Consider the following 12524-nt stretch of genomic DNA (forward strand, 5'->3'; position numbering starts at 1 on the left):
CTTAAGACCACATCAAGGACTGAAAGTTTAAAGTGTTTTTTACACCATACTTGGCATCTTCAAATACTGCAGGAGAGGGATGTGAAGAATAGTACAGTCTCAATTGTCACCTAAATCCGTTGGGTGTTTATACCTTTTTTCAGAGCTTTGTGAAACTGGCTTCTACATCTTTCACATGAATATTCATACTGAGCATCTCCTTTCATCTATAGTTTTTCACTATAGTGGCTCCTGCATACTAAATATGTTATGAAAACAGCTGCACTGCTTTGGAGCTAAGCATTGCTTTGAATCTCTGCTTATTGGGATTTGTTTCAGTAACTTATAAATCTTCATTAAATGAAGCACTTAGGCTTGATTGTTAACTTGAGTGCCCAAGGAAATAAACAAAATTAGTAGCCTAAATTGAGGGTAAATTTAATAAAGCCAGGACTAGTGTTTTTTTGTTTGGGTTTTATTTCCCCTCCCACTAAGCAAAGTCATTAGAAACACTGGAATATTTATAAAACAAGTTTGAGGCAGTGCACCTACTACAGCTTTTGCGACTGCTTCTTTGCATCTTTCATCCATCCTTTTAATTTTTCTGCTTTCTAATAGAAACACTTAAATTTGAGGTAAATGTTTTGGAAAACATTTAATTTTTATAGCAAATTTCTGTCATATCAAGACAATTTCAAGATGTTATTAAACAGAAGCATTCCTAATTTTTAATGGTTCATTATGCATACAGACATATCAGCAAGAAAATATCAGGACTGAATATTTACCCAGGATGTATTTCCTTGTTAAGAAAGTAATGGAGGATGATCTTACTGAATTGTGAACAAGAAATGGATCTTTATGCATTTAAATTATTCTAGTTAGAAAGGCTGCAGTGGTGTCCTTTGTGAGCTTCTGCACATTTTCTGCATTATATTCTCTCAATATGAAATAACCATACTGTTTTCTAATAACATCCTGGAAAGTTTGGCCAAAAAAGACTGATCCTAGGATGTGTTTTAACTAACAGCTTGGTTATGAAACAGTGTTGTGAAGCACAGCATTACAGAAAGTCAGTTAACTATGCAGTCATAGACTGTGTTCTTATGTTCTCTTTGCTGTTCCTTTTTCTGTAAAAAGGTTGTAAATTGGATGATTATTGTCTATTACTTCTGTTGTGCTTTAGTTCACTTTTTAATTCAGCATTTATGCGTTTGTGCCGAAGTCTCTGCTTATGAGAACAATAGGAAAGAAAACTTCTCAATAAAGGTCACTACTATACAGTGTATTTGAAATGAGTGCATTAATACACATGTTGTAGGGCACCCATGCCCTGAAGTATTTTTCTTGTTTTCTTTCATTAGTGTATTCAAATACTATGTAGTCAATGTTATGTTCTGTTCTGCACTAACACTGTTTAATGGTGTAGTATTTGTTCCTCTGATTATGCTGACCTGCAGGGTTGATGTGTCCAAAAGTCACACACCAAGTTTGCATCAAATGCCAGACTTGCTTCTAGAACCTTTTCTAGCACATTTCCCTTCTTAGAGTGGCTAAGATTTTGGTCGTGTAACTGCAAGGACTTGGAAAGGTTTCACCTTTGGCTAGAACTGTGATAATTATCAATGGATAATCTGTTATGATTTTCATCAGTTTTGGATTCAACCTGGCATGTGCTATTGGATTGGGTCAGATTTTTGTTCTTCCAAAATAGGACATAAATTAATCTCAGCTGGGAAATTGCACTCAGTGATACTTCTGATGGTGCTCTGAGTTTAGTTTACTGGTGATTTTTTTCCTTAGGCTTTTTATTTGTATAGAAGACGTATTTTTATTTTGCTACTGGACGTCTTGCTTTTGTTCGATTATGCTTGCAAAGTTTTGTTTTAAATGTGGATTTTTCTGTTTGTCTTTTCAGGCTACCATTAACCAGCTAAAAGCTGAACTTGCCAAAGGACCTCAGGAGGTAGCTGTGTACGTTCAGGAGCTGCAAAAACTTCAAAGTTCAGTCAAAGAGCTAGAACAGATGAATCAGGTGAGATTGCTATTATTTCCTATGCTTGTCAGCTCACATTAAAATGGAAACACATCACATATTGCCTTTGGAAGCACTGAAGACTAACTTCTTGCAGAAGTTGAGAATTCCTTTGCCATTTTGTTTAACAATTGGACTATTTTAATGTGCAAACAAGCACCATATTTTAATGATCATCATATCCCACTGCTGAAATTCTTTTGGTTGTTATGACTGCAAATTTTTTAATTGCTGCAATTTATGCTTACCTATCATTAAGCAGAATTGCCATCTCACACATTAAAAGTAGTACCCCGGAAATAATACCTTTGCCTAAAAATGATAATTTGTAAGATATTATTAGTTCTCTTTATTGGTTTTCCAGTTTCTTAGCTTTTGGGTTGTACTTTCATCGTCTTTTTCTGACCATTTAGTGGTACCATGAATGGTAGAAAATGGAAATTAATTCCAGAAACTTCTCAACTTATATTCTTTGAGAGCTGTTATCAGCGCTCTTTGAGCTTACTGTGTTTTGTATTTGTGTTCAGAAATCATAAATCATGTGTTGTGGGGGTAAAAATGGAAATAAAGGATGACAGGAAACAAGGACAAAGATGTGTACTGCATTATGTTGCATGTAACACTGTGTATGAACTGGACATTACATACATCATTTACCAGGAGCCTTGCCAGCCTTGGAAAATAGGAAAGGACAGGGACCAAACATAGTGTATTTAATGTAATCTAATATGAAAACATTTGCAAAAAATATAAGAAGGTGAAATTAAAATTTGGTGAATGAAACTACCTTTAGCAGGATGACTCTGGCTCATTAAATCATGTGTAGAACTAAGAAGGTAAGAATTGTCATGCTGTAATTTTCCACAGACCAGCAACAATGAATCAAACTTTTGGCAGAAGTGTTGCTGTACAGTATAGAGCTCTTTCCTGAATCTGTTGGTATTTCATTAACAATGTGGAGTGAAACATTTGATGCATAAGGAAGTATTTAAGGGGGTTGCTAGGGCACATAGGAAAAAAATTAGGGAGGCCAAAGCTTAGTTCAAACTTAATTTGGCAACTTTTTTAAAGGATAATAAAAATTGTTTTTATAAATATATTAATGGCAAAAGGAAGGGTAAAACCAGCCTTTGTTCTCTATGTGGTTGTAGTCAGATGGGAGTTGGTCTCTTTCTCCTGGCAGCAGCTGACAGAGCAAGAGGACACAGTCTTAAGGTGCACCAGGGGAGATACAGGTTGGATATTAGGAAAAAGTTTTTTACAGAAAGAGTGATAAAGTACTGCAATTGTCTGCTGGGGGAGGTGCTGGAGTCACCATGTGTTTAAAAAAAGACTGGATGTGGCACTCTGTGCCATAGTTTGATTGAGGTGTTAGGGCATGGGTTGGGCTCAATGATCTTGAAGGTCTCTTCCAACCTTGTGGCTCTGTGATAAGATAACCACACATTGAGAGTCCTCTGCTATGTCAGGTTACTGCCAAACACTGAGGAATAGGAAGAGAAGTGGCAGTGAGCTACTTTTCCTCTTTCAGTTTTAGTGACTTAAAGCAGTTTACAGCCATCTCTTTATGCAGCTTTTTGAAAGGTGGTGTCCATAAAGATTATATGCTAGCTAAGGAAATTTGGCCCTGGAGGAGCTGGACTTAGAATTGGAAAAGGTAAGACTAGCTTCCAATAAGAGAAATTTGTAAGATAAACTGTCAGAACAGTTGGTCATCCTTGAAAAATCTGTCAGGGAGGAGCCATTAATTCATGATAGAATACATTATGTGTAGAATATATAGAATATAATACATTTTATATAAACATTGACTTATAATCCAGTTGCAATGTGGGAAGATATTTCTGTGTATTGATGTGAAGTTTTTCAAGCTTATGCACAACCTCAGGCAAGAAAGCTGTTTCTTATATTTTCAGGAGCTGTACTGAGAAGAACAGAGGTATATATAAGTATATAGGATCAGTTCTCTGAAACCAGCATGAACTCTCTTTTCATCATTTGTAAAGCACAGTAATTATGGGGCTTGGCTTGCCTTGCAGAGGCCAGTAAGGACCTGTAGCCCAGAAGATAGCTAGCATGGAAAACTTTTCAACTTTTCCCCACGCAATTGCAGTTATAATAAAGTTAATTTGAACATTCAGGGAAAACAAATTAGTTTTCAGGATGTGGACATAGAGTTTGTGTGGTGTTCTCAGTAAGAGGAAGTGGATTTATGTGCGAATATGAAAAACTATTTCCAGTTGAAACTGTGTACTGTATGGGCTCCAGAACCAACATGTGTAATACAAGATACAGGTTAACAGTTTCTTTAATTATGTTTTTGAACAAGTTCTTCACTGTTCAGCATCAACTCTTAGAAAGAAATTTGAATATGTTGAACAACTGCAAGTAGACATGTACTTGAATTGCTATGTAACTCTCTTCACAGAGTCTGACTGAGAAGCTGCTGAAGAAAGAACAGGACTACACCCAGCTGGAAGAAAAACACAACGAAATATCAGTGAGTAAGAAGAATGTGCAGGCAAGTTTTCACCAGAAGGACCTGGACTGCCAACAGCTTCAGGCAAAGCTGTCTGCATCTGAAGCCTCGATACAGAGATTACAGACAGAGCTAGGTGAGAAGGCAGAAGCAAGCCAGAAACTTAAAGAAGAGTTGTCTGAAGTAGAGACAAAGTACCAGCATCTCAAGGCAGAATGTAAACAGCTCCAGCAGCAGAGGGAGGAAAAAGAGCAGCATGGACTTCAACTCCAAAGCGAGCTCAGTCAGGTAAGTTTCCTTAAGCTTCCTACATCATCCTATTTGAATGGTTCCTTAAAATCATCTCATAAGTTTAAAAAACTACACATACATATTTCTTATGAACATGCATTTACTTTACCTTATTTGAAGGAGAGTAATTAACCAGCACTTGTATTTTACTACCCTGTAAGACATTTGAAAAAAGTGAATCTTGGTTTTACTTTAGAACAGTGCTTGACTTGTTTTGAGTTGGAGTAGTTAATATAATAGAGAATACCTAGCGTGAAAAAGCAGGGTATTTGAAATCTTGATATTGCTTCCTTAGTGTTTCTCCCCGGACAACTTCTCTGTATGTTGCTGATAGCTGCATCAGCACCTAGAGCATACATTCCCCACACTAGAACCTATTATTCTGGTGAGTCAAATGACTTAGAGAAGTAGGACTTTCATATAACATAGAGCATTTTGAAACTTGAGGCTGGTTGAATTCAGTTTATCTTTTTTTTTTTGAGAGTAAAGTGTTAGACTGGAGAAATATTTGTGTATCAGTAATCATGTCCAGTCTTAAGATGTAAAAAATTTTATCTTTATTTGTTAGTATGGCATACTTCATTTTAATCTTGCTAAAGCTTATTTATTTTAAAGTGAATGTTACAACCCTTTGTAAAATCTGAATCGGATCAAGTTGCAAACTCTCTGTGTAGAGTTTACCTAGGAAGAACTGTGAACTTGGCTAAACCGTGTTTACGTGTGTATTACATCCCCAGAATGTCTTTCCTTCTCTCATCAGTCTTTTGTCAGGGTGAGAGGAGATAATTATATTAGTTATCTGCATAGGAATCTGCATTTGGTGAAACTGCCTCAGTCTGCCTGAGCAACAGAAATATAGCCAAGAGGTTAAGCTGAAATCTGTCTTTTGCCTGAGAGGGCATTTTCAAGAAGGATTTTTAGGGTGGGAAAATGAAGGAGGATGCTGAGTAAAGCATTGCTGAATTAATTCCTATTAAAGGAAACAGAGGTATGACACATTCTCTGGTGGTACCGTTGGAAAAGAAGACAATCTAAGCAAGAAATCTTCAACAAGTCACCAGACTTCAGGATGTGTTTTAGAATGGTATAGTAAAAGAATAGTGCAGGAAAAACCCCCTTTGTACCTGATATTAAAGAAAACCAACCATAAACATCTTTTCCTTTCTCTTTCTGTGAGGAAGAGTTCAGTTACTATTGTAATGAAAAGGCTACATTTCTCATGTTTATTCACTTGGTACTTTACTGGAATTACCTTTTTTATGCATGTAGTCCATTAGCTTGTATTTCGAATATGAATTCTGTTCATGGAGGTACGTGTATAGTTGTTTATTCAAATCACATTTTTAAAGAATCCTTGTCATCTTCTCAAAATTCTTTTGAATGGGTGCATGTTTGGTTAAGTGTATACATTTTAGAATTTGGGTGATGTGGAAGAAATGATCTTAGTGGAAGAAACTTCAGTAACAGTGTTGGTTCCAGCATGACAGTAGGAGGAGGATATGGATGAGAGAGTATGGACTCCTTCAGTTTTGAAGAAATATTAATTGCTAATAAATTCTGTTCAGAAAACTTGAATCCACTTGATTGTATCTTTTAAAATCTAGATATTTTTTCTTTTTTTTTTTTTTTTTTTGCATTCTGTAGCATAGGTTAATCCTGGATTTTATGGTCCTGTTTACTTAAATGTCATCCTAAAGATCCTTAACCATGCCTGTAATAAAAGTAACTAGTGAAAAATACTGTTTATTGATTTCCCTCTTTCCAGTATTTTCTCCCAGTATCAGCATAGCCATGAATAGTTGCTATTTATCTTGTTGCACCCATTCTTCAATAGATTTTTTTTCTACAGTTCTTGTTTGTATTTTTAGTGAGGACAAAATATTTATAATTTGGTGATCCTGCAAGAAAAGACAAATGTTCTTCATTACTGGAGGGGAGATTTTGGTCTCTTTACTCACTCTGTCCTCCCTTTTCTCGTACCTCTTTCTTAACTGTACAGTCACCATTAGTAATCAGCATCTCGACCACAAACCAAACAGCTTTTCACTTACGATTTTCGTGGTTGTGGACAGATAATTTAGCTTGATTTTTTAAGAAGGTAAATCATGGATACTTTTATTTCCCTGTCTCCAAACCTTTTAAACTTTTGCATTGTTTGATAACTTGAGCTAAATTTTGACAGATGGCCCAAAGGACTCAGTGTCAATTCTTCAGTGTAAAGTTCTTCCATGTTAAATTCTCTGGGAAACAGATAACAGGAGAGAGTCTTCACTCCCCCTTAACACCTGCATGGAAAGTATAATGATATCATAATCACTGTTCCTTTTTCTACTCTGCTGGGCAACCAGTTGGTTAAACAGTGATTGCTTGCAGTGAAAAATAAAATTGGTTTGTCTTTTGCATAGATATTAGCAGGGATTTAAGGAAAGCATGAGGAAGGTTTAGGGGTATTGAGGGGAGGACCTGGAGTTAAAGGGGAATGGTTCAAGAGCCTTGGACACAAATGCATAGGGGAGGAAGCTTCATTCATAGCTTTCTCACAACTTATGAAAAGTTCTTGCTGTCCTGCAAGGTCTGATCCATTCTCTGCACTGAGTTAAAAGGCTGTTGTGTCCTTGAATGTGTTCATATAGAAGTAGGCAGGAGGTAACCCAGGACCTGTAGTGGCAGTTTCACTAAGCGTAAGCTTATTTTATTTTATGAAAAGAGCTTTTTAGAACAGTGAATTGTAAAAGGCACTTTGAAGATGGTGCAGTACTGCTTTTGATGACTGATAAAATCCTGAAGCAGGTTTGTGTCCAGGTGAAAGAGCACATCCACCTACTTGCTCTTTGCTGCTGGAAGGTACTGGACTGTAAGCCATCAAAGTTGCTATGTACCCTACACTGTTCATGTATATCTTCTCTGCAGAGAATGAATGCCATTGATGTATCCTGCTCAAGCTAAAAGCTACGCTCTTAATATTCTAGCAGAGAGGAACAGTATGTTGTGGGAGGCAGTGGAGCAGGTAAAGGCAGGGTGCTTCAGCCACTGGATGTACAGGAGGCAGCTGGTGAACTGGATAAGCCAAGATGGCTCAAAGCATCACTATTTTACATGATAGTCCTTATGCTTTGAAGGATCATGCAGTTTCTGTTAAATCTTTTTAATTTTTGTTTTGAAGGGCTCCTGTAGATAAATGAGGATGTTTCTGGGTGCTTTTGACCCACTTTTTTGAAAGTTCTTTTTTTATCTGTTCTTGCATGTGAAGTTGATCCTGTTTTTAAACATGGTTTGTGTTTCAGGAGCTCGTGGACTTGTTTTACTCTGGCTTATGAAAACATACTATAAACATTGCACAAAATGAGTCTGTATCACTGTTGGCTAAGGAATGACTGAAAAGATGGTTGACTCTTTTTTGCAGTTGCACAGTAAACTCCTGGAAACAGAGCGCCAGTTAGGGGAAGCGCATGGGCGGCTCAAGGAACAGAGGCAGCTGTCCAGTGAGAAACTGATGGACAAAGAGCAGCAGGTGGCTGACCTACAATTAAAACTTTCTCGTGCTGAAGAGCAGGTAGGGGTTTTTATGCAGATTCTACAGTTTGTTCTGGTTCTGGTGATATTGTAGTTTATAAAGTTTGTTCTCATGGAAATTTCTTTTGACTTGTACTGTCAAGGACTTACAGTAAAATTATTAAGATCTGCTGAGATGCTGCTTGTCTTTACAGATGTACATGTGTTTGTGGTGCTTAACAAATGAACAAAAGTTGTGCATTTTGCACTTATGAGCTTTGTCTAAGGGTCATATGAAAACATTACCTAGGTGCACATAGGCACATCTGGATAGTTTTGTGTGTAGATTGTTTTTTAAGATAAACTACTACATGAAGAAAAAATGAACATGGCACAGCAGGTCATCGATAGTTAATAATCAGTGTGGAGTGGATGGGCAGAAAACATTTGTTTTATTAATTTTTATTTGTTTTAATCAATATCTTGTATATGTTGCTGATTTTCTGCTGGTTGTAGGGGGATTGGCCAAATATCTGAGTGGTATGTTGTCAAAGCTTTAACTTTTCTAATTTAGCTAATTTGTAAAGCCTTGACTAGTATAGAAGTGGAGAGACTGCTAAACTGAAGTTGCTACTAAAATAATGACTGACAGTTGCTACTGAAATTGCTGAAAAAAGTAATAATAACGTTGTTTTACAAGTATCTGTATTATCAGTTATGTTACATCTTAACAACTATTGCAAAAAACATACTAAAAATTTCTTATGTTTTAGATTATTTGAGAGCTAAATTACATGCGTCTGATAATTGTTTTATAGTTCTCGCTTGTGGTATAGAATCTCACCGATTAATTGTAATGAATGCTTTGATTAGATTTTGATCTAGCATTACAGGTTTTTGTTTTTATACAAATTTTTAAATATCAATGCTTACATTAAAATCTTTTATAGTTAGAGTGAACATTGAATACACTGGCATACTGAGTTGTGCTTTTTTCCCCAATCATTAGTTGGTTTGTTTGGTATTATTTGATTTTGGTTTTTTTTTTAGCTAAAGGAAAAAGCAGCAAATTCCACAGAATTGCAACATCAATTAGAAAAGGCAAAGCAACAGCACCAGGAGCAGCAGACACTTCAGCAAAATACAACAGCAAAACTACGAGAAGCCCAGGTAATGTACTTATGTATCCTCATATGAAAGTGGGTTATAGGGTTTCATTATGCTAAATAATTTTTCATACTAAAAGTGACTTGCAGGAATTATATTAGTTTCAATAAATTAACTTACATATCTGGAATAAAATATACAGAAAGTGTTTATAAATTTATTCAATATGTCATGCATTAGGCCCAAGTTTCATGTCCTTATAATTAAACACTATTATGTTCTTGTCTAGAATGATCTGGAGCAAGTACTACGACAAATTGGAGATAAGGACCAAAAAATTCAAAATCTTGAGGCTTTGCTTCAAAAAAGTAAGGACAACATCTCTCTGCTAGAAAAGGAAAGAGAGGATTTATATGCAAAAATTCAAGCTGGTGAAGGAGAAACCGCGGTTCTTAACCAGCTACAAGAGAAAAACCATGCATTACAAATACAGGTAAGAACTTTGGGGTCTGTTTCTTTACATTCATTCGCATTATTGAATCTTGTTTCCCTTTTTTTTCTGTGTCATCAGATATGATGCTCTTGTTTTCTATACTGTTCCATTTCTTTAAAACTTACTTTAAAGATCTTACTGTAAAAGTCACATGACTTGTGTTTTGGTTATTTCCATACTATTAGCATAGGGAAAGGAATTCCTAGATATTTCATTTGTACATCTGCTAGTAATATGTACTTACAAATATTTGTAACCTTATATATCTATTTGTGTATGTGTATACTTTTAAAAAACTATATATATAGTTATAGCTATGTATAAATAAATAGATATATTTGTTTCACTCATTTAAAGAAGAGGTTTGATTACTGCTTTCAGCACCAAAATTCAGTTTAACCTGCATCCATTGTCTCCTTAGTATTTTGATTCTGTTACATTAAGGCCAAATTGACAAATCCCTTTTGCTTCTGTTTTAGCTGGTAACCTATTTAAAGTCTGGTGTTATGTACAATATAGCTTTACTGTAATAGTTCAGGAAAAGAAATGTGATAGCACTGAGTCTTCAGAGACATAATTAGACACACTAAAACAAAGTTTTTACTTCCTTGGACATGCTGTTCCAGCTTCTCACATTCTTTTTTTTTCCCACTGCAGGTAACTCAGCTGACAGAGAAGCTGAAGAATCAATCAGAAAGTCATAAACAAGCCCAAGAGAATTTGCATGAACAAGTGCAGGAACAAAAGGCTCACCTAAGAGCTGCTCAAGATCGTGTGCTTTCCCTGGAAACAAACATCACTGAACTAACCAGTCAGTTAAATGAAAGTAAAGAGAAAGTGTCACAACTTGATGTGCAGGTAATGAATCTCTGTATTTTACAGTGATGAAAAATTCTGGTTCTGATTTCCTATTTTTGAAAAGGTGGATTTTTCTACAAGCAGATATATACATTAACACATGAATACTGCTGATTTTACTATTAAACTTACTGATGACTATCAAAAAGTTAGAATGAGCTATGGTAAAACAGATGTTTTAGTGAAATACAATTTGTCTTTCAGGTAAAAGCAAAGACTGAATTGCTGCTTTCAGCAGAAGCATCAAAAGCTGCTCAGAGAGCAGATCTACAGAACCATCTGGACACTGCCCAGAATGCACTGCAAGATAAACAACAGGTATTAAGCAACACTTAAAGTTTCTATGTTACCTAAAAACTGCTTAAAAGCCTAATAAGAGTCTGTTTACAAACTCAATAACATATGAATAAGCATTGGGAGATGATTGTTTAGAATATTTTAACCATGTGGTATGCACTCATTTACTTTGCTGCCCTGGAGCAGATATGTTTTGCAGTGCTAGGAATTTACTTGGGAATCTGCTCCTTGTTGTAGTGTTATCACTCAGAATCTAAGCTTTCCTTAGGTATTCTGGAAGTATTCAATTCTTGTGTGTATGCTACGAAGAAAAGATTGTAGAACACACTCAGTACAAGCAAGAACTCTTAACTCTTATTGCTGACTCAGATAAATGTCATATCACCTAATGGTGTGCAGAAATAATTCTCTGTGTGCCATCTGGCATAAAAACTCAAAAAGGCTGGTGATAAAATTAGATTTTTTTTAATGTGTTTTAATCCTAGTGAAGCATTTTACTGTCTGTTGAATCAAATTTTTGCATAGTTAAAATCAATGCTGCTGTGGTCTTCATGGAAGCATCCAGCAGATGTTAATATGGGACCATTTTGTACAATGGGAATGTAATTATTTGCTCTAACCAGGACACAATTTTTTGCAGCCATTAAATAATTAATTAATAACTAAATGCATCGACTTGGTTGGAGAGCAGTGAACTTTGATGTAGCTGTCATCCTAGTGGTCACTAAGTGAATGTGTTCATGTCTCTTGCAGAATTTATTTGTTTTGTGTTGAACAAAATGTTTTGAAATCATCTCTGATATGTGGAGAACTGAGCATTGTCACGTTATTAGCTTTCCTCTTTGATGGTTGATTTCATGACAAATAAAGACACCAAATATTCTATCTAAGTTTTTTAATGTTATTTTCTAGTTACTACTGTAGTAATTTGAGGATCTAGTGCCTTTATTACCTGCAGTTCCTATTTCATTTGCAGCTTGAAACACCTTTGTTAACATTTAGCCCAGAACCTGTAAGGTTTGAGAGAATATTGAGGCTTTAAAATATATTTTTTCAGTGAAACAGAGGGAATTTGTGCATGTGTTTCCCCTTTAAATTTCCTGCCCCTCAGAATAAAAAAATAAACATTTTTTTCCTTTTTAACTTGAACACATTAGATCATTTAAAACATATACGATGTTAGTAATTTTTGAAATTATTTAAAAAGTAACAACCTTTGTATTTTTGTTTTACCCAGGAGTTAAATAAGGTCAGCGCTCAGTTGGATCAGGTTACAGCTAAGCTGAATGACAAGCAGGAATACTGTACTCAGCTGGAAGCCAGTCTTAAGGAGTACAAAGAAAAATGCCTTTCTTTAGAACAGAAAACTGAAGAACTAGAGGCACAACTTAAGGTTTGTACTGAACACAGTATCTGGACTTAAAGAAACTGATCTCTGCTGTTAGGTAGCATGTGGTAAAAGCTGTGCTTAAATTAGGGGGGAAGGATTATAT

At 35.7% G+C, this 12524-nt stretch overlaps 1 protein-coding gene across 5 annotated transcripts in view; it reads left to right on the plus strand.

Moving 5' to 3' along the window:
- Nucleotides 1-12524, plus strand: part of EEA1 (early endosome antigen 1) — a 92171-nt gene that overhangs the window by 57132 nt on the left and 22515 nt on the right. For all 5 annotated transcript variants that reach the window (XM_033056905.2, XM_033056904.2, XM_033056906.2 and 2 more), the window contains 8 exons: nucleotides 1898-2014; nucleotides 4443-4781; nucleotides 8188-8337; nucleotides 9327-9446; nucleotides 9673-9876; nucleotides 10534-10734; nucleotides 10939-11052; nucleotides 12269-12424. In XM_033056905.2, the coding sequence (XP_032912796.1) occupies nucleotides 1898-2014; nucleotides 4443-4781; nucleotides 8188-8337; nucleotides 9327-9446; nucleotides 9673-9876; nucleotides 10534-10734; nucleotides 10939-11052; nucleotides 12269-12424 (1401 nt within the window). The remainder of the gene's footprint in view (nucleotides 1-1897; nucleotides 2015-4442; nucleotides 4782-8187; nucleotides 8338-9326; nucleotides 9447-9672; nucleotides 9877-10533; nucleotides 10735-10938; nucleotides 11053-12268; nucleotides 12425-12524) is intronic.

This window comes from Catharus ustulatus, chromosome 4 (genome assembly GCF_009819885.2).
Source record: "Catharus ustulatus isolate bCatUst1 chromosome 4, bCatUst1.pri.v2, whole genome shotgun sequence".
Classification (NCBI taxonomy): Eukaryota; Metazoa; Chordata; class Aves; order Passeriformes; family Turdidae; genus Catharus; species Catharus ustulatus.